Source organism: Oreochromis aureus, linkage group 3, assembly GCF_013358895.1.
Source record: "Oreochromis aureus strain Israel breed Guangdong linkage group 3, ZZ_aureus, whole genome shotgun sequence".
NCBI classification, from domain to species: domain Eukaryota; kingdom Metazoa; phylum Chordata; class Actinopteri; order Cichliformes; family Cichlidae; genus Oreochromis; species Oreochromis aureus.
Window position 1 is genome coordinate 24796289 of NC_052944.1, and position 20864 is coordinate 24817152.

Consider the following 20864-nt stretch of genomic DNA (forward strand, 5'->3'; position numbering starts at 1 on the left):
TGTTAAAAACAACTCACGTAACTGCATCATATGTTGGTGCAACAGGTAGTAATAAAAAATAAAAATAATATAAATACAGAAGAGAAAATATTGGATGTAACTTTTGTTCTTAGTGGATGTGGTGGAGCAGCTGAAACAGGTTCAGCATTTGTTCTGCACTTCATGTATTAGAGCTGCACAGCAGAGAAGTTACTCTGATATGTTTTGTTCTCTTCACTGTGAATAAAAAGCTGCTTTTCACATTTTTTTTGTTATCAGAATAAAATCAAAATATTTTACTGAGCAGCACAAAAGAAACAGTTACAAAGCTGTAAGAAAAACAAGAGTTTTCACTGATTTTGATGAAACAGATAATGTGGATGAAACATCTACAACTTACTTAATACAGTCAGTCTGATGATATCACTCCACTCTGTTAACAAATAGTCCCTTATGCCCCGGCAGCTGTATCCTCCTCTGTCAGACTGAGGAACTGTGATGATTCTGTATTCATTGGATGTTGGAGGTGTGTTTAACTTGGCTGGTCTCCATTCATACGTCCACTGAGCTCCTTCACCTCCCTGAATCTCACATCTGACAGTGACTGTCTCACCGCTGTATATCTGAGTCCAGGATGGCTGCAGGGTCACAGTGGGCTTAATGGGAACTGTTCACATAAGAATGATCCAGTTAGGAGAAGAGAAACATAAAAACTCTGCTGTTTATAACATAAGAGTAGAATGACTGCAAAACAGCTGATTCACAGGCAAACAGTTTAAACTTTAAAACAAAGTCACAACATAACAATTTCAAACTGTAACACAATATTTTAGTAAAATGTACGAGTCTTTACTTTGCACAGTTATCATCTTTTGTTCAGATTCCAAAAATTACAGATTATTTTTTCATGAGTTGACAGCAGATTAAGAGGACTGGAAGAAATTATCATGTGAGAAACTTTTTCTAAAAGTTCTGATGAGGTCATCATGTGAAACTGGTGCAGTTGCTGATTTGGGACATTGGAGTGTGTCACACTTGTAGTTATTGTATAACAAACAGGTTCTTGTGGCTCTCACTGATTTTCCATGAACTGAACCTTAAACCACTGATCCACTAATGGATCTGTTCTACACTGGAGGTTCTTCTAGCTGTAGTATCATTAAAGACATTATGACACTCATGAACACCTTTATTTTTCATTAATTAAACAAAGTAGAAAAAAATTGATGCCATGAACAATAATTACAGGAAAGAATCTAAGTGGAACCTGTAATGTAGCAGAACAGTCTCTAATAAAATGAGGTTATATTGTAGTCAAACCTGAAACGTCGAGGAATTAATGTAAAAATGCTAAAAACAAAGGAAGTAACTGATCTGCAGTGATAAACTCCACATGTGCAGCCATGAGGTCAAGATGGGACAGACTGGGATTATTACATTTGGACTGAAATCTTTCATCAAACTAACAAAATATTTTTCAGATGTTTCACTGAGTGATTATTAAATATCTTTATAATGACACTAAAATATATTTGAAACCGCTTTTGATCCTAAACACAAAATAAACCTACAGTGCTGTTGAAAGACAAAGTGTTTGGTTGATTTGATGAAACATTGTGCAGTATAAATTAAAATGTGTGAAATATGTCCAACTCACCTGTTACTCTCAATGTGGTGATGTCACTCCACTCTGTCCAGGAAGAGCTTCTTGTGGCCCGACAGCTGTATCCTCCACCATCAGACTCAGTAACTCTGTTGATTGTATATACACTGGATGTTTCAGGTATGTTTTTCTGGCCTCGTCTCCATTCATACGTCCACTGAGCTCTTTCACCTCCATGAATCTCACATCTGACAGTGACTGTGGTATCTCTGTATATCTGAGTCCAGGATGGCTGCAGGGTCACAGTGGGCTTAGGAGGAGCTGTTCAAATAAAAAAATATACCATCAGCAGGCTTATAGAAATATAAAATGATCATTAAAACTGTCCTGGTTTTATTGCTCTTGTTGGTGGGAATCACATTTTTTTATCCCAGTGACAATTTGACTGAAAATCAGCAAAATAAACTTTAATAAAAACAAACAGATTAAACCTGGTAATTTACTGATATTTAGAATCTACCAGCTGTGCACAAATCTAAACTGTGAGACTGAACATCAACACATAAAAACACAATATCATGTAAACAACTTCAGTTTCTCAGATTTTACATTGTAAAAATACTTTTTATAGTCAAATCTCCCACTGTTTACGTATTCCTACATCTTTACATTTGCATATTTCTACATTTATGAACATATAATCCAGAGTTGTCAGTTGGCTGTTATCCTTTGAATAACCTGAGATCTTAGTTTCTAATGAAGCTCAGATCCTTTAATGTGTGGAGACAGATGTAGGAGATTTTCTACCAGTCTGTGGTAACAAGTGCGTCTGTTTTGCTGTTGTCTGCTGGGAGCCACACTTCAGAGGCACCAGAGCTCCTCAGACTGATTCAATCATGCTGCCATAAAGAACACTTTAATAAATCATTCCTATCATTCTCTATAAAGCTGTATAATAACTCTTCATTCTGCGACAGGTGAACGCAGCAGTCAGGCATAAAATCCCAAACACATTATTTATTAATGTCATTTGCATTTCTGTCTTACACAATATCAGTCTTACTGTTACTGTTTTTAACAAACTTTATTTTTACTGTTTTTTTCACTGTAAATATAAAAATTCCTGCACTGTCTCATAGTGTAAGGCCCCACACCAGGAGCTGCTGGGACTTTTACTTTATTGTCACACTTTGTTGTTTATTGTAGACTTTACTATTTTCACTTTTGATCATGCTGCTCTAACACAACAATTTCCTTTGTGGGATCAATAAAGTATCTATCAATATTGACCTGTTGAATATGTGTCCTATGTTGTAAACTCGCTGTGCTAACAGCTGGATTATTCACTCACATTAGGAGCAACATGTAGAAAGAATTTACTGATAAGAACTTCAAGTGTTATGTGTTAAGCTTGAAATTCTTTTCTTTTGATAGTTTGCAGTGGATAGACTGATCCTCACCAGGTGTGAAATAGTTTTAACATAATGGGAATCAGAGACTGAAGGAGGGTTTTACATGTTTGAGGAAAAGAGGAGAAATGTTCATGTTTTGTGTTTTATAAGAGTTTGTGTTTCTTATGCTCTGCTATATGTTTATTACAGTATAAGATAATCTAGGCTTCTGTTTTTTTTGATGTCTCACAAAATCAATCTAAATGTTGTTTCTTGGAGCTGCAGAGCTACAACACAAGAAAAGTTAAACAGGTTATGAATTTGAATCAAATATAAATTTTCTGAAGTTATTTTCTTACAACAAATTTGACCTTTTGAATGTCTGCGTGCCGGCATGTGACGGCCGTACTGAATATCATTTTGAGTTTCTCCACTGACATTTCAGCAAAATGGATTAGCCTCATCATCTTTCACTTTGATTTGCGAGGTATCTTTGAATTCAGCCTGCTGTAAGTTGATCATTTTGTTCCTAACAAAAGCTTAATTGTGATTTTCAGTTTTTGTGTAAACCTTTAGCAACATGTTTGTAAATAACTTTGTCTCAAATGATTAATAATGATCAGAAAGAGTTCATCATAGGCAGGTAAGGTTTCCATCATGTAAGAAGGGTAATAAACATAATCCATTATAATAAAGAGATGTCAGATTCAGCAATTTTGTTTTTAGATGCCAAAAAGCATTTCTGGGACAACACTGTAACATGACAGTTAGCACTGTGGCATTACAGCAAGAAGGTCCTGGGTTTAAATCCATCAGGCCTTTCTGTGTGCATGTTCCCCCCGTGTGTGTCTGTGTGGGTCTAAAGGTTCCTCCTGCAGTCCAAAGACATGCAGATAGTTTAACTGGTGATCCTAAACTGTACATAGGTGTGAATGGTTGTATAAAATGCTTATAGCTCAGAAGTTTCATTAATTTAAAACAGAAATACAAAATCTACATGTGGCACCGAAGTCAAAACTAGACGGGAAAAAAATTAAATTCTTATATCAGATTTACTCTCAACTTGCATCGCTGGTGTTTCTGCCACGGACGAGAACTGCTGGTTTCAACTAGGGGCCAGACCCAAGGCTTTGGTCAGCTCCACTCCACTCAAACCAGCGCCACGGACCGTGGTTGAGACGCGCGGTGGCTGCAGAGGGGCCAGGAGCAGTAGCGGTTTTAGATACGGGCGACACGGGCGATTGCCCGGGGCGGCATCGTGATGGGGGGCGGCATCACGGGCATCGGCAAAAAAAAAAAAAAAATTGCTCGTACTCATGCTGCCCCGACGGCAGCCAGCGCATATTGGGAATGGCATAGGCACCGATCGGTTTTCTATCGCCCATTTGCTGGGAGTAAAGGCGCCCTCCGTTTGCAGGTGCGCCTGCTGCTGCTGCACACAGGAGGAGAGGGCGGGCGGGGGGGATTCTCTGGCTGGCTGGAGCAGCATCTAATAACCAACTCGCAAAATAAAACAAAATAAAAACAAACCAACAAACACGAAAACACCAGACATCATGATGCAGACTTATAATTTGCACCGATGTTTTTTCGAAATTCTATACACGAAAAGTGAGCGCGAGAGCCCTCGGTGCGCCTGCTCGCTGCTGAAGTCAAAGTAAACTTTATTGTCATCTCCGCTACATACAGTCCAATATATAGAGAGACGAGACGATGAGGCTCCAGTTACAGGAGTGCAAATAAACGAACAATAAATATAGTAGAGTAAGAAAATAAATATACGCTTTAGGACTTGGGGTAAAGGGATCAATAACAATTTAAAATTTATAAGTTACAGTTTGAGGATTTAAAGTCTCACACATAACCCGTCGAAAGGGGAGGGAGACCTGCTGCTTCCAAATAGAACACATTTCATTTATAATGTTGTAAATCCAAGTCTATTATGTATTCATGATTTGAATCCTGGGTTGTGTGAAATCTCAGAAATAAACCCTAGACAAAGTGAATCTGTGAACTAAGGTGTAGGTCTGTTAGATTATGTTGTGGTGATCCTGTGGTTGAGGGATGGGTGTTCATACTGGAGTGCAAAATTAAAACCAACGGAAGATGGACAAGAAAAGTTCAAAACCATCACGTGCTCAGTTTAGAAAAAAGAGAAAAGAAGAGGAGGAGAAACGAGCAAACGATACAGGTAAGCAGATGTGTCATTGGATAATGGCAGGTCATCCTGAAACAATCAGAATCAGAATACTTTATTAATCCCTAAGGAAATAATGTGGGTTACAGTTGCTCCAAGAAGAAATGGTAAAAATAGTAACAGTAACAGACTAAACTCCAAACAATACATTATGTTACAGATTTTAATATTAATTAGTCATTGTCAATTGTTGATTTGTCCTGTTCTCATTGTATGACGAATTATGATGGCTGTTTGGTAGACATTTGCATACTATGCATACTCTCTCTCTTCATATGTGTGTGTGGACAACAGTTTTATGTTAATGTACAATCCTTAACATGCTTTGTTGTGTGTGTGTGTGTGTGTGTGGGGGGCGCCAGAGGAGTGTTCGCCCAGGGCGCCAAACAGGCTAGGACCGCCACTGGCCAGGAGGATCCGTGTCTCGCAACCTCACCCCTCCGGTCCGGTAGTACTGGAGAATAAATTCAATATCCTGGATACTGTGGACTTTCCTCCTCTGGCCGCTACCCCTCGCCATCCCGCTGTGTCGCTGAGGTCTCCGCCATCTCCACCACTACGCCACCGGAGCTGCGGCGGGCAGCCCGACGCTGTGGTGCAAACTCACCGCGGAGAGCTGTGGTTTACCCCGGCTCCTCGGAGAAGAAGACCTGCGGCGCGGCTTCCTGGGAGTCACTCACGCGGTCCGGTTGGTGCATCTCCATTTGAACACCCCCTGTGCCGCGGCGCGGGCGTCTTAGATGGCCAGCAGCCCCCGGTGGCACCTCCTCTCTCCACGCTGGTCCTCGGGGATTCCATCGTCAGGAACGTGCGGATGAGGGGGGCGCTCACGCTGTCGTTCCCGGGAGCCACCGTTGTCGACATAGTGGACAAAATTCCTAACATCCTGGCGTCCCACCCACAGGCCAACCGGCTCATCATCCACATCGGCACCAATGACATCCCCAAACAGCAATCCGAGCTGCTGAAGCTGGACTTCCTCCAACTCTTCAGCCTCCTTGGTCATTTGCAGGTGAGTGCTTTTATCTCCGGGCCCACCCCCACCTGCGGCAGAGGGATAGGCCGTTTCAGCCGGCTGCTCAGCCTTAACACCTGGCTTTCCTCCGCCTGTGTCTCCATTGGTGTGGGTTTCATTAACAATTTTGATGCCTTCTGGGAGAGGAGGCATCTTTTTGGGGCAGACGGGCTCCACCTCAACGCCTGGGGACGCCGTCTGCTGTCCGCCAATTTGGCATTTGGCGTACAACACTCCCGCACACGGCCCTGTCATTACCCCAAACCGACATTACCTGCTGATCTGTCCGCCACTGACTGATGTCCCCCTGATCCCAGCTCCTATATTTGTTCCACTTTTAACAGTAATACACAAAACTCTGGACTCGGACCTCTCTCTCCTACAGTCAACACAATACCCGTCATAATCACAAACAGAGAGCAACACAATTATCATAAATCCAGTAACTCCAAAAACATTAATAACCTCCGGCCTCTTCAAAAATGTCAGCATTCATCGAACTCTACTGTCAAAAATCCACCAGTCTCGATCAGTATGGCACTTTTAAATGTCCGCTCTCTGTTGAACAAGTCTTTTATTATTAATGATTTAATTTTAGATAATAAACTTGACTGTTTATTTTTTACTGAAACATGGCTGGGCTCGGATGCACCAGTTGTTCTCACTGAGGCCTCCCCACCAAATTTTAATTTCTCTTTTTCTATTAGAAGTGGTAAGAGAGGTGGTGGCACTGCATCTTTAACCAACAACACACTCACCACCAAACAAATTTTATTTGATCATTTTACCACTTTTGAATTCCACGCTATTGTTTTTAGCAGCCCTCCAGTTTTATCTGTCACAATTTATAGACCACCTAAAGACAGTGCTGCTTTATCAAAGAATTCTCAGAATTTTTAACAAACATACACTCAAAATATAACATGATAATTTTAACCGGTGATTTTAACCTGCACATAGATAATCCTTCTGACCCTACATCAAAAGAATTCTTAAACATTCTTCACTGTATGGATTTTACCCAGCACGTCACGCAGCCGACTCACAACAGAGGACACACTCTGGACCTGGTCATCACCCATGGGCTGTCCACCAGTGTGTCCTCTGTTGTTGACTTGGCTTTGACCACTACTGTGTGTTTTTTAACATCACCGGTTTTATTCAGCGGGAGACCTCGGTGCGAACTGTGAGGAGGCGCTATCTAACCTCTGAAGTAGCTGCAAATTTTACCAGGGTTTTAGACAAATGCCCCCCTGTGATTCTACCTGCACCCTGTGATTTTATTTTTAATCATTTTAACAGCAAACTGAAGAAAAGCCTTGACTCCGTTGCTCCACTCACCACCAAAAAGATTAACGTAAAACGTGTATCACCCTGGAGAAACGAAGAAGTCAAAACACTCAAAAGGAATTGCAGGGCAGCAGAAAGGAGATGGAGGAAAAATAAAAATGCAATCAACCATCAAATACTCTGCGAGCAACTTAAAATTTACAATAATACACTAAGGAATTCAAGAAATTCATACTTTGCCAAACTAATCAGCAATAACAAAAATAATCCCAAGGTCCTCTTCTCCACCATAGATCATTTATTGACCCTGATTTTAACAGCTCCCAAAGAACCCCCACAGACTCACTCTGTGAGCAGTTTGCAGACCACTTCAGGGGAAAAATCAGCGCCATCAGATGTGATATTTTATCTTCTCGTGATATGATTTTAAACACATCTGAGGGCTCGATTGTACCTGAGGAGACACTGGACAGCTTTGTCCTGGTTAATGCTGAGAACCTTAAGAAAGTTTTCTCCACAGTGAGACCCACCACATGTCTTTTAGATCCAATCCCCTCTCCACTTTTTAAAACACTTTATGGATTTCTTGAAGCGGAGCTTTTATACATGATGAATTGCTCTCTTCAGTTGCGTGTCTTCCCTGCTGCCTTTAAAACGGCGGTGGTGAGGCCCCTTCTGAAGAAGAGCAATTTGGATTGTAATGATTTTAATAACTACAGACCTGTATCCAACTTACCATTTTTAAGAATATTTTAGAAAAACTTGTTTTTACTCAGATTAATGACTTTTTGAATGATAGACAGATCCCGGAGATATTTCAGTCTGGATTTAGGGTGAACCACAGCACAGAGACTGCTCTCCTAAAGGTTTTAATTTTAGATGTAACTGGGACGCCCCAAAGCTCTCAGTCCTGGTGCTACTGGATCTAAGCGCAGCCTTTGATACAGTAGACCACGCTATTCTTTTAAACAGACTGAAACACATGGTGGGCCTCTCTGGTGCTGTACACAACTGGTTCACTTCCTATCTCTCAGACAGAACTTTTATGGTGAGTATGGATACATGCTCCTCTAAGATCCATAAAATGACATGTGGTGTGCCTCAAGGGTCGGTTTTAGGCCCTGTACTTTTTAATTTGTATATGCTCCCTCTTGGCGGCGTCATCAGGAGGCATGGAGTGAACTTCCACAGTTACGCTGATGATACTCAGCTGTACATCTCCGTGTCTCCTGATGACACCAGACCAATGGATGCCCTTTTTAACTGTATTCTAGATATAAAATCTTGGATGGCAGAAAACTTTTACAGCTTAACCAGGACAAAACTGAAGTTTTAATCATCGGTCCTGAGGCTCAGAGAGAGAAACTCTTGTCTAAATTACAGGCATTTTCACTATGTCCTTCACTACAAGTGAAAAACCTGGGTGTTATTTTTGACTCTGAGCTTGGTTTTATCCCACATATTAAACACGTAACCAAAATTGGATTTTATCATCTAAAAAATATAGCCAGAGTCCGCCCTATTCTCTCTCGGGCCAACACGGAGATGCTGATGCATGCTTTTATTACCAGTCGCATTGATTACTGTAATGCCCTGCTCTCTGGTCTCCCCAAAAAGAATATTTCACCTTTGCAACTTTTGCAAAACTCTGCAGCTCGTGTGCTGACGAAGACCAGAGGGCGGGCCCACATTACACCGGTTTTACAATCGCTGCATTGGCTCCCCGTGTGTTTCAGGATCGATTTTAAAGTTCTTTTATTGGTTTTTAAATGTCTTAATGGTCTTGGGCCTTCTTATCTTTCAAATCTGCTTTTACCATATGAACCCTCGCGGACCCTGAGGTCCTCTGGTACTGGCGTTTTGATTGTCCCTAAAGTCAGGACACATACTCACGGAGAGGCAGCTTTTCAGTGGTGTGGTCCTCAACTGTGGAACAGCCTGCCGGAGGAGCTCAGGGCCGCAGAGAACGTTCATGTTTTTAAAAACAGGCTCAAGACCCACCTTTTTAATTTAGCTTTTACCTAATGTTTATTTATTTTATGCTTATTTATTCTATCCTGTTATTCTATTTATATTATTAATTTAGGTTTTACCTAATATTTATTGATTTTATTCTTATTCATTTTTTATCTTCTTACACTATTTATATTTATATTGTATCCCACTCTTATTTATTTTATCTTTTTATCCTGTATATATTCTTATTAGGTCATATCTCCAGTGTTTCCTCGGAGGGGGCTCTCTGCACCGGGGCTGTGATCGACCGTGGCTGCTGGGGCTCTGTGGGTCTTCTCAGCCTGGTTGGGGGGCTTCTTTTAAATGTGTGTGTGTGTGTGTGTGTGTGTGTGTGTGTGGGGGGGTATATGTATCCATGATTGTTTATGTTAATGAGAGTGTGGGGAGTGAGTTGGAGGGTGGGGTGGGCTGCTTTTAACCATGTAAAGCACTTTGTGCTACATTACTGTATGAAAAGTGCTTTATAAATAAAAACTGATTGATTGATTGATTGATTGATTGATTGATATGTTTTTAATCTCCAGATGTTTTACTGTGAGTGATTACTTTGTACTTTATATAAAACATTAAAAGCTATTATTGAAAGACAAAGTATTTTGTTGTGTTTTTGGATGAAACATTGAGCAATATAAATGAAAATGAGCGAATGTCCGACTTACATAATACAGTTAATGTGGTGATATCACTCCACTTTGTCCAGGAGAAGCTTCTTTTACCCCGGCAGCTGTATTCTCCAGCATTAGACTCAGTAACTTTGTTGATTGTGTATTCTCTGGATGCTGAACCTATGTTTGAATGGCCTCGTCTCCATTCATACGTCCACTGAGCTCCTTCACCTCCCTGAATCTCACATCTGACAGTGACTGTCTCACCTCTGTATATCTGAGTCCAGGATGGCTGCAGGGTCACAGTGGGCTTAGGAGGAGCTGTTCAAACAAAAATATATCATTAGCAGACTGAAAATTGGACCTGAAAATCAAAAAGTTCTTTTTTTTAATAAATAACTTTAACCAGGTAATTTACTGATCTTTATATTCAACAATTTACTTATTTCTACATCTTCATATTTACATATGTAGACATTTATGAACATAATCTATAAGTCCTCAGTTAGCTCTTGTTTGCTAACAATGCTGTTAAACTTCCAGCAATGGATTCAAAGCTGGAAGCTGATCTGCTCTCATAAAGTGATTATTAGTTCATAAATGGTGAAAAACAAAGTCTACATGTGGCACCAAAGTCAAAACTACACAAAACTTTTGTAAAAACCATTTATCTGAGATCAGTTTTACAGAAATTAATCTTCATTCAGAGTTAAATTAAATTCTTATTTTGCCCCAAACTCATGATATTTGATTTGGAAAATGTTAAGATAACTAAAGTAAAAATACTGCTAATATGAGTAAACATACCAGCAGTTAGAGAAAGGCTAACTTAGCAGAGCAGTCTCTCCTAAAATGAGGTCAAATTGTAGTCAAACAAAAGAACTGCATCATGACACTGAGCTGCAGTGATGAAAACTCCACATGTGCAACAACTGAGGTGAAGAAACTGGGATCATTACAGTTTACATTTCATTTTCATCAGATTTACTGAATATGTTTTTCTTGTGAGTGATTACTGTTTATAACTCCATTAAAAATTAGTTTACTTTTGTTGTTATTTTGTTGTACTTTTGTATGAAATGTGTAAAATAAATTAACATTAAAATGTCCTATGATGTGATCAACTTACATGATACAGTCAATGTGATGCTGTCACTCCACTGTGTGTAGAAACTTCCCCTTCTGCCCTGGCAGCTGTATCCTCCACTGTCAGACTGAGTAACTGTGATGATTCTGTAGTTATTGGATGTTGGACGTTTGTTTAACTTGTCTGGTCTCCATTCATACGTCCACTGAGCTCCTTCACCTCCCTGAATCTCACATGTGACAGTGACTGTCTCACCGCTGTATATCTGAGTCCAGGATGGCTGCAGGGTCACAGTGGGCTTAGGAGGACCTGTTCAAATAAAAAATATGCCATCAGCAGGCTTATAGAAATATAAAATCATCATTAAAGATGTCCTGGTTTTATTGCTCTTGTTCGTGGTAATCACATTTTTTCATCCTAGTGACAGTTTGACTGAAAATCAACAATAAAAAGTTTAATAAAAACAAACAGATTAAACCTGGTAATTTACTGATATTTAGAATCTACCAGCAGAGTGACTGGAAACAACCAGCTGTGCACAAATTTAAACTGTGAGACTGAACATCAACACATAAAAACACAATATCATGTAAACAACTTCAGTTTCTCAGAATTTAAATTGTATAAATACTTTTTATAGTCAAATCTCCCACTGTTTTCTTGTTTGTACATCTTAACATTTGTGTATTTATAGATTTATGAACATATAATCCAGAGTTGTCAGTTGGCTGTTCTCTTTCTGAATAACCTGAGATCTTAGTTTCTAAGGAAGCTCAGATCCTTTAATGTGTGGAGACAGATGTAGGAGATTTTCTACCAGTCTGTGGTAACAAGTGTGTCTATTTTGCTGTTGTCTGCTGGGAGCCACACTTCAGAGGCACCAGAGCTCCTCAGACTGAGTCAATCATGCTGCCATAAAGAACACTTTAATAAATCATTCCTACTGTTCTCTATAAAGCTGTATAATAACTCTTCATTCTGTGACAGGTGAGCGCACCAGTCAGGCATAAAATCCCAAACACATTATTTATTAATGTAATTTGCATTTCTGTCTTACACAATATGATCCTCATTTTTACTGTTTTTAACAAACTTCATTTTTACTTTTTTTCACTGTAAATATAAAAATTCCTGCACTGTCTCATAGTGTAAGGCCCCACACCAGGAGCTGCTGGGACTTTTATGTTATTGTCACACTTTGTTGTTTATTGTAGACTTTACTATTTTCACTTTTGATCATGCTGCTCTAACACAACAATTTCCTTTGTGGGATCAATAAAGTATCTATCAAGATTGACCTGTTGAATATGTGTCCTATGTTGTAAACTCGCTGTGCTAACAGCTGGATTATTCACTCACATTAGGAACAACATATAGAAAGAATTTACTGATAAGAACTTCAAGTGCTGCGTGTTAAACTTGAAATTCTTTTCTTTTGATAGTTTGCAGTGGACAGACTGATCCTCACCAGGTGTGAAATAGTTTTAACATAATGGGAATCAGAGACTGAAGGAGGGTTTCACATGTTTGAGGAAAAGAGGAGAAATGTTCATGTTTTGTGTTTTATAAGAGTTTGTGTTTCTGATGCTCTGCTATATGTTTATTACAGTATAAGATAATCTAGGCTTCTGTTTTTTGATGTCTCACAAAATCAATCTAAATGTTGTTTCTTGGAGCTGCAGAGCTACAACACAAGAAAAGTTAAACAGGTTATGAATTTGAATCAAAAATAAATTGAAGTTATTTTCTTACAACAAATTTGACCTTTTGAATGTCTGAGTGCCGGCATGTGACGGCCGTACTGAATACCATTTTGAGTTGTTCCACTGACATTTCAGCAAAATGGATTAGCCTCATCATCTTTCACTTTGATTTGCGAGGTATCTTTGAATTCAGCCTGCTGTAAGTTGATCATTTTGTTCCTAACATAAGCTCAACTGTGATCTTTGTTTTTGTTTTTGTATAAACCGTTAGCAACATGTTTGTAAATAACTTTGTCTCAAATGATTAATAATGATCAGAAAGAGTTCATCGCCAGGAGAACCCCTAGAGACGTTATCCCTGGAGGGCTCAACCCGGGGGGTTGTGGTCATAACCTGGTTAGTGGCTCTGGTCGCTCTTAGAGGGTGTTCTCCTCGTGGCTGTGTGCAGTGGGGCTGGGGGATGGTCTGTACTGGCGGACGTAGGTTACTGGCCTGGTGGCCTGGCTGCCCCTGAGTGGATCCGGGGCAGGCGGGGGGCTTGGGGTTGGGGTGCCGTCTCCGTGATGGGGCTCTGGCTGGGCCTTGGGGCTTGGGTCCTCGTCGGTGTGTCACCGAGGTTGTGGGCGGGTGGGTGCAGGGGGCTCAGCCCTGGCGCAGGGGGCCTCTGGTGCATCGGCCTAACTGGGGGGCTCTTCAACTGGCAGGGAGGTTGTTCCATCCTTGCAGAAGTCCACTCTGCAGGTGGGGGAGAGACACAGGAGAGGTGGAGAATAAACCTAACCTGGGTGTCTGTTGTCTTGTGTAGTCTGGAGATGATTGAATGTTGGGGTGGGTATAGTTTCCTCTGCGGTGGGGTGGGGTGGGCTTCCCCAGGTCCTGTGGGGCTTAGCGGTGCTGCTGCCATAGGCCCCAGTCTGGATGGGCCTGGGCTCCCTTGCCTTGGTGGGTACTAGAGGACGGGGTGCCTACTGGGGTCAGCGGGGAGCTGGCCCTAAGGAGGGCATCTTGCCCTCCTTCTTTTCCTCCCCATCCCCGGCTGCCTCCCTCTTCCCGCTCCACCACACCCACCCACACAGGTAGGGCCTTGGGGTGCGGGTGTGTCACCAGGGTGCAGGGAGGCATTCCCTCCCCTCTGTCCCCTTCTGGCCACCTGTGCCTCAATTTTATTTCACAACTTAGACATCCACATTATTCACACTCTCATACACACACACACATATATATGTATATATATAGGGCCTTGAGGGTGACCACGTTAACGCGCCCAGAGGACGGTCTGTGTATTCAACCCTACCTCTGGCGCCGGTGCCCACCTCTCAATTTTAAATCCATGTAGACATTGAGGGTTCTCGGGAGTGGCCGTGCTAACACCTGCTGCTCTCTGGCAGCAGCACCATGCCCTCCCTTGTTTTAAATGCACTTTAGAACAACACGCAGCAACACTACACATGAGCGGGAGGAGGGAGGTATGGGGTCTTCACACACCCTCGTTCTCTACTAGCCATCGGGCGGGGGCTGGGAGGAGGTGTTGGCTGTCCGATTGGCCTCCCTGCTGCTGCGGAGCCTGGGGCAGTCTGCTTGCCTCCACCCCGGGGAAAGGGTCACATCTCTTGGGTCTGGTGCCGTTTCCCCTCTGGGGGCGAGGGTACCTGGACCCGGGCATAGAGTATGTTTGGGGAGTATGATTGTGTGTACATGTCTATGTATGTCTATCCCTACGTTGGGTGAGTGCTGAGTGTTTGTATATGTGTGCATGAGGGTGGGAAAGCATGTTTATGTCTGTGTGTGCCTGTTTGTCTGTGTCTATATGTCAGGTCGGGTCTTAGACTCCACCTCCTGGGTACTCCCAGGCCCTCCAAGTGTGGAGGCCTATCTCCCCTCACCACACTCCCTGCTGGTAACTGATGCCCTCAGGGGTTGGTGCATTGGTGGTTCTTGGTGTCCGGGCTGGGCGCTCAGGTATGCACCAGCTCACTCCCGGTGGCTACTTGGCGGGGCCTGGTGCCTATCGCTCGGTCAGGCCTCTTCCGGGGCAAAGGGGGCCCTCGGGCCTCCGGCCTCGGGGCCTGCAACTCGGTTCACTCTGGCACAGCTGGCTGCCGGCAGAGCCGGCGGGCACGCCAGTGCAGCCCCTCTGGCTTCTGCTCCGTGGCTACTGGGTGACCCCTCGTCTGGGGATCTCCTCAGCCCTTCCCAGGAGGGTGGCACGGATGCCCCTCCGGTGGTACTCCTTGGGCTCTCACACTCTGGGGCCTCTGGATGTCTGGAGCCTGGATCTCCATGCCTGCTTCATGCCCTGGGGGACGGGGCTATGGGCCTCCACACCCTCTAGCAGACCGTTACATGGGGAAACCCTTTGTATACAAGCGCGTTGATCCACACAGGTGTGCACACGGGTGTTCACTGTTCGTGAGACATAAACTACACCTTTCTTAGCTGCTACTTCAAAGCACATTGTGCGCTGTCTGTCCTGGGCGTGCTGCACAACAACTTTCAATATTTAGTATTTACTGCTGTTCACACTTAGCTAGATTAACGTGATGGTGTTGTGTTTAGTATGTTGCTTTGTCTTTGTTTGGTTTTTTTTGCTTGTTTCTCTTCTTTTCTCTCAACAGGTGATCCAGGAGATTTTTTTTTTCTTTCTCTTTGTCTTTGTAAGTGCCCTTTCTCACTGTCCCTTTTCCCTTCTGTTTTTCTTTTCCTTCCTCTCTTTCTTTCTCCCTTTCCTATCCCAAAAAAAAAAAAAGGATTAAGACAGTCGCTCCCAACATATTAAACACTATTGAACAAGAAAAGGAGAAAAAGAAATCCGTGTGAGGAAGACAAATTTTATAACTGTGCAAGTGCAAGGCACAGAGACATAGTATTAAATGGGATTTCACTCAACAAATCTGAAGCATAAACTACGGTGGCCCTGAAAGGTCATATCCACTGCATGTTTTTTCCCGAAAAACATCAGCAAATGAAAAATACGTCAAAAGCACACACAAAAAAAACTCAGAAAACACAGTGGGAGTGGTTTTTGGAAGACAATAACGTGACAAAACAGCTGTGGAAGTGACAACCTAATAGTAAACGGCTAATGTCAAACATACATACAGTATTATATGAATCACATGATTAAAACACACATTAACTTGCAGCTTTTTCTCTGTCACAACACCTATGAATCCTCTGCTTCTTTTAAGTGCATCTCTGTGCAATCCTTCACAGCTGTTCTGTCACATTAACTTCTCCCAAAAACACTTCCACTGTCCTTTTTGTTATATTTTGTTAGGGTTTTTTTTTCCCTTTTTCCATTGTGTTTTAGTTAACTTCTGTTGTGATTTGTGTGCTTTTTGCAGCGTTTTCATTTGCCGGTGTCTTCTTAAGTTGCATAATAAACTTCTTGGATGCTCTGTGCCACACAGCAGGTGCAAATTGGTGCCGTGTTTGTATTTTGATTGGTGGTGAGTTCCAATAAACCTGTACTATATTTGTGTGTGATGGCAACCTGCTCACTGCCAATGTGCACTGGGTGCCATCTAGTGGTACTCATTCAACAGTAAAGTCAAATATAAAGCATACAGAATACATAGGTTTGTTCCACCATAGCATGTAGACTGAATTATAGTTGTAGTTAGAGCATATGTTATCTAAATGCTGAAAAACACCTTCATTAGGTATGCAAATAGAGGAAAATATACTAAATATACTAAAAATCATTATTTGCATTTTTCCTACAGACTGAATCCTGTTTTTAATATCCTTAAACACAAGCTCCTGTTTGCAATCCATTTTTAATTTCTCCTAGCCACTTGTGATTAGCTGAACCTGATACGTATATATACTAAGCTTCTTCTATGAGCAGGAAGTTATTACTTTGTTCTATAGCTGTCACACATCTCTAAGTAATGGGGGTGCACATAGGCAGTCATCGGGTTCTTTCAAGAAAAAAAAGAAAAAAGAGGAAAAAAAAAAAAAGAAAGAGTTCATCATAGGCAGGTAAGGTTTCCATCACGTAAGAAGGGTAATAAACATAATCCATTGTAATAAAGAGATGTCAGATTCAGCAATTTTGTTTTTAGATGCCAAAAAGCATTTCTGGGGCAACACTGTAAGATGGCAGTTAGCACTGTGGCATTACAGCAAGAAGGTCCTGGGTTTAAATCCACCAGGCCTTTCTGTGTGCATGTTCCCCCCGTGTGTGTCTGTGTGGGTCTAAAGGCTTCCTCCTGCAGTCCAAAGACATGCAGATAGTTTAACTGGTGATCCTAAACTGTACATAGGTGTGAATGGTTGTATAAAATGCTTATAGCTCAGAAGTTTCATTAATTTAAAACAGAAATACAAAATCTACATGTGGCACCAAAGTCAAAACTAGACTGGAAAAAAATTAAATTCTTATTTTGCCCCAAATTCATGATATTTAATTTGGCAAATTAAAGATAAATAAAGTAAAAAAAAAACTGCTGCTATGAGTAAACATACCAGCAGTTAGAGAAAGGCTAACGTAGCAGAGCAGTCTCTCCTAAAATGAGGCCAAATTGTAGTCAAATGGAAACTTGGAGGAATTAGAAAAAAGAAGAATGCTAAAACAAAAGAACTGCATCATGACACTGAGCTGCAGTGATGAAAACTCCACATGTGCAACAACTGAGATGAAGAAACTGGGATCATTACATTTGTGTTTCATTTTTCATCAAAATTATTGAAAATGTTTTTCATGTGTTTCACTGAGTGATTACTGTGTATTTTATGTAAAACTACTTTTGATACTAAAATAAAAAGAGAGCCTGCAGTTTTATTGAAAGACAAAGTATTTTGATGTGTTTTTGGATGAAACATTGTGCAATATAAATTAAAAAAGGATGAAATATGTCCAACTTACATAATACAGTTAATGTGGTGATATCACTCCACTCTGTCCAGGAGGAGCTTCTTTTACCCCGGCAGCTGTATCCTCCACTGTCAGACTCAGTAGCTCTGATGGTTCTGTATTCACTGGATGCTGAACCTATGTTTGAGTGGTCTCGTCTCCATTCATACGTCCACTGAGCTCCTTCACCTCCCTGAATCTCACATCTGACAGTGACTGTCTCACCGCTGTATATCTGAGGCCAGTCGTGTTGCAGGAACACAGTGGGCTTAGGAGGAGCTGTTCAAATAAAAAATATATGATTAGAAGACTGACTTGTGAGTTTGACTTGAAAATCAATACCAGAATTATACAAATATAAAATCATCATTAACGCTGTCCTGGTTTTTATTGCTCTTGTTAAATTGTAGTCATAATTTTGCATCCTGGTGAAAATTTCACTTGAAAATCAACTCTTTTTTTCATCAAATCTACTGAACATGTTTTTCATCTCCAGATGTTTTACTGTGAGTGATTACTTTGTACTTTATATAAAACATTAAAAGCTATTATTGAAAGACAAAGTATTTTGTTGTGTTTTTGGATGAAACATTGAGCAATATAAATTAAAATGAGCGAATGTCCAACTTACATAATACAGTTAATGTGGTGATATCACTCCACTTTGTCCAGGAGAAGCTTCTTTTACCCCGGCAGCTGTATCCTCCACTGTCAGACTCAGTAGCTCTGATGATTCTGTATTCACTGGATGTTTCATGTGTGTTTAACTTGGCTGGACTCCATTCATACGTCCACTGAGCTCCTTCACCTCCCTGAATCTCACATCTCACAGTGACTGTCTCACCGCTGTATATCTGAGTCATTGATGGCTGCAGGATCACAGTGAGCTTTGGAGGAGCTGTTCAAATAAAAACATGTCATTAGCAGACTGATAATTTAATCAACAATAAAAAGTTGTTTTTATTAAATAAATTAAATCAGGTAATTTTCTGATCTTTATTTTCCACTACTGCCTTATTTCTTCATCTTTATATTTGCATATTTTTACATTTATGAACATATAATCTATGAGTCATCAGTTAGCTGTTGCTAACAATGCTGTTAAACCTCCAGTGATGGATTCAAAGCTGGAGACTGATCTGCTCTCATAAAGTGATTATTAGTTCATAAATGGTGAAATACAAAGTCTTCATGTGGCACCAAAGTCAAAACTAGACTGACAAAGAAAAACTTTTATCTGAGTTCAGTTTTAGGCAAAGCAAGTTTATTTATATAGCACAATTCAACAACAAGGTGATTCAAAGTGCTTTACAGAGACATTAAAAAACAAAAACAAATAAAAAGCATGATTTAAAATTGATTAAAAAACAGTAGGCAAAATCAGAACAGTAGATAAAATCAGTAGTTAAAATGTAAGTTTTGAAATTTAAGCTTAAAAGTGTGGATTTGGTGCTTTATTCAAATGCAGCTGAGAATAGGTGAGTCTTCAACCTGGATTTAAATAAACTGAGTGTTTCAGCTGATCTGAGGCTTTCTGGGAGTTTGTTCCAGATATATGGAGCATAAAAGCTGAATGCAGCTTCTCCGTGTCTGGTTCTGACTCTGGGAACTGATAAAAAACCAGATCCAGATGACCTGAGAGATCAGGAAGGTTCAAACAGAAAATAATCTTCATTCAGAGTAAAATTAAATTCTTATTTTGCCCCAAACTCATGATGTTTAATTTGGAAAATATCAAGATAAATAAAGTAAAAAAAATACTGCTGCTATGAGTAAACATACCAGCAGTTAGAGAAAGGCTAACGTAGCAGAGCAGTCTCTCCTAAAATGAGGCCAAATTGTAGTCAAATGGAAACTTGGAGGAATTAGAAAAAAGAAGAATGCTAAAACAAAAGAACTGCATCATGACACTGAGCTGCAGTGATGAAAACTCCACATGTGCAACAACTGAGGTGAAGAAACTGGGATCATTACATTTGTATTTCATTTTCATCAAACTTATTGAAAATGTTTTTCATGTGTTTCACTGAGTGATTACTGTGTATTTTATGTAAAACTACTTTTGATACTAAAATAAAAAGAGAGTCTGCAGTTTTATTGAAAGACAAAGTATTTTGTTGTGTTTTTGGATGAAACATTGTGCAATATAAATTAAAAAAGGGTGAAATATGTCCAACTTACGTAATACAGTCAATGTGGTGATATCACTCCACTCTGTCCAGGAAGAACCTCGTCTACCCCGGCAGCTGTATCCTCCACTGTCAGACTCAGTAGCACTGATGGTTCTGTATTCACTGGATGCTGAACGTATGCTTGACTGGCCTCGTCTCCATTCATACGTCCACTGAGCTCCTTCACCTCCCTGAATCTCACATCTGACAGTGACTGTCTCACCGCTGTATATCTGAGGCCAGTTGTGTTGCAGGGTCACAGTGGGCTTAGGAGGAGCTGTTCAAATAAAAAATATATGATTAGGAGACTGACTTGTGAGTTTGACTTGAAAATCAATACCAGAATTATACAAATATAAAATCATCATTAACGCTGTCCTGGTTTTTATTGCTCTTGTTAAATCGTAGTCATAATTTTGCATTCTGGTGAAAATTTCACTTGAAAATCAACTCTCAGAAGGTTCGTTTTTATATAAAAAACACAGGTAATTTGATGACATTTTGAATCTACCAGCAGAGTGAATGAAAGCAAACAACACAAATAACCCTGGAATGAGGGAAACTGAGTTTTCTGGTCCACAAAGAGAGTTAACTTGTGTTTTCTCTCTTTGTGTAGACATTTCTGTGTGTTTTGGTCTTAACATTGTGTTTATAAATCTGTGGAATAATCCACTTTATTGTTATTGATATTTATATTTAAAAAGTGCAATACTGTAATTTTCTGCTGCTCATACCTGTGCAATATCCCATCTGCCCCCCGGTCATATTTCTTTTGGAGATTTTCTTATTTAATCACTAGTGTACATATATTTATATCTATAGATACATATATATTTAGTCATCTTTTCTCTTTTACCACGTCTCTGTAATATTTTGCTCTTTACTATTTTTCTATTTATTTTTTTATTATTTTATTTTATTTTATTATATTTTCTTCTACTGTACCATG

At 40.5% G+C, this 20864-nt stretch overlaps 1 protein-coding gene across 2 annotated transcripts in view; it reads right to left on the reverse strand.

Moving 5' to 3' along the window:
* The window catches only part of LOC116328675 (immunoglobulin superfamily member 1-like), a 228760-nt gene that overhangs the window by 128117 nt on the left and 79779 nt on the right, over window positions 1–20864 (reverse strand). For both annotated transcript variants that reach the window (XM_039609717.1, XM_039609716.1), the window contains 7 exons: window positions 19926–20192; window positions 18376–18642; window positions 17757–18023; window positions 11226–11492; window positions 10151–10417; window positions 1637–1903; window positions 603–646 (listed from right to left, as the gene is read on the reverse strand). In XM_039609717.1, the coding sequence (XP_039465651.1) occupies window positions 603–646; window positions 1637–1903; window positions 10151–10417; window positions 11226–11492; window positions 17757–18023; window positions 18376–18642; window positions 19926–20192 (1646 nt within the window). The remainder of the gene's footprint in view (window positions 1–602; window positions 647–1636; window positions 1904–10150; window positions 10418–11225; window positions 11493–17756; window positions 18024–18375; window positions 18643–19925; window positions 20193–20864) is intronic.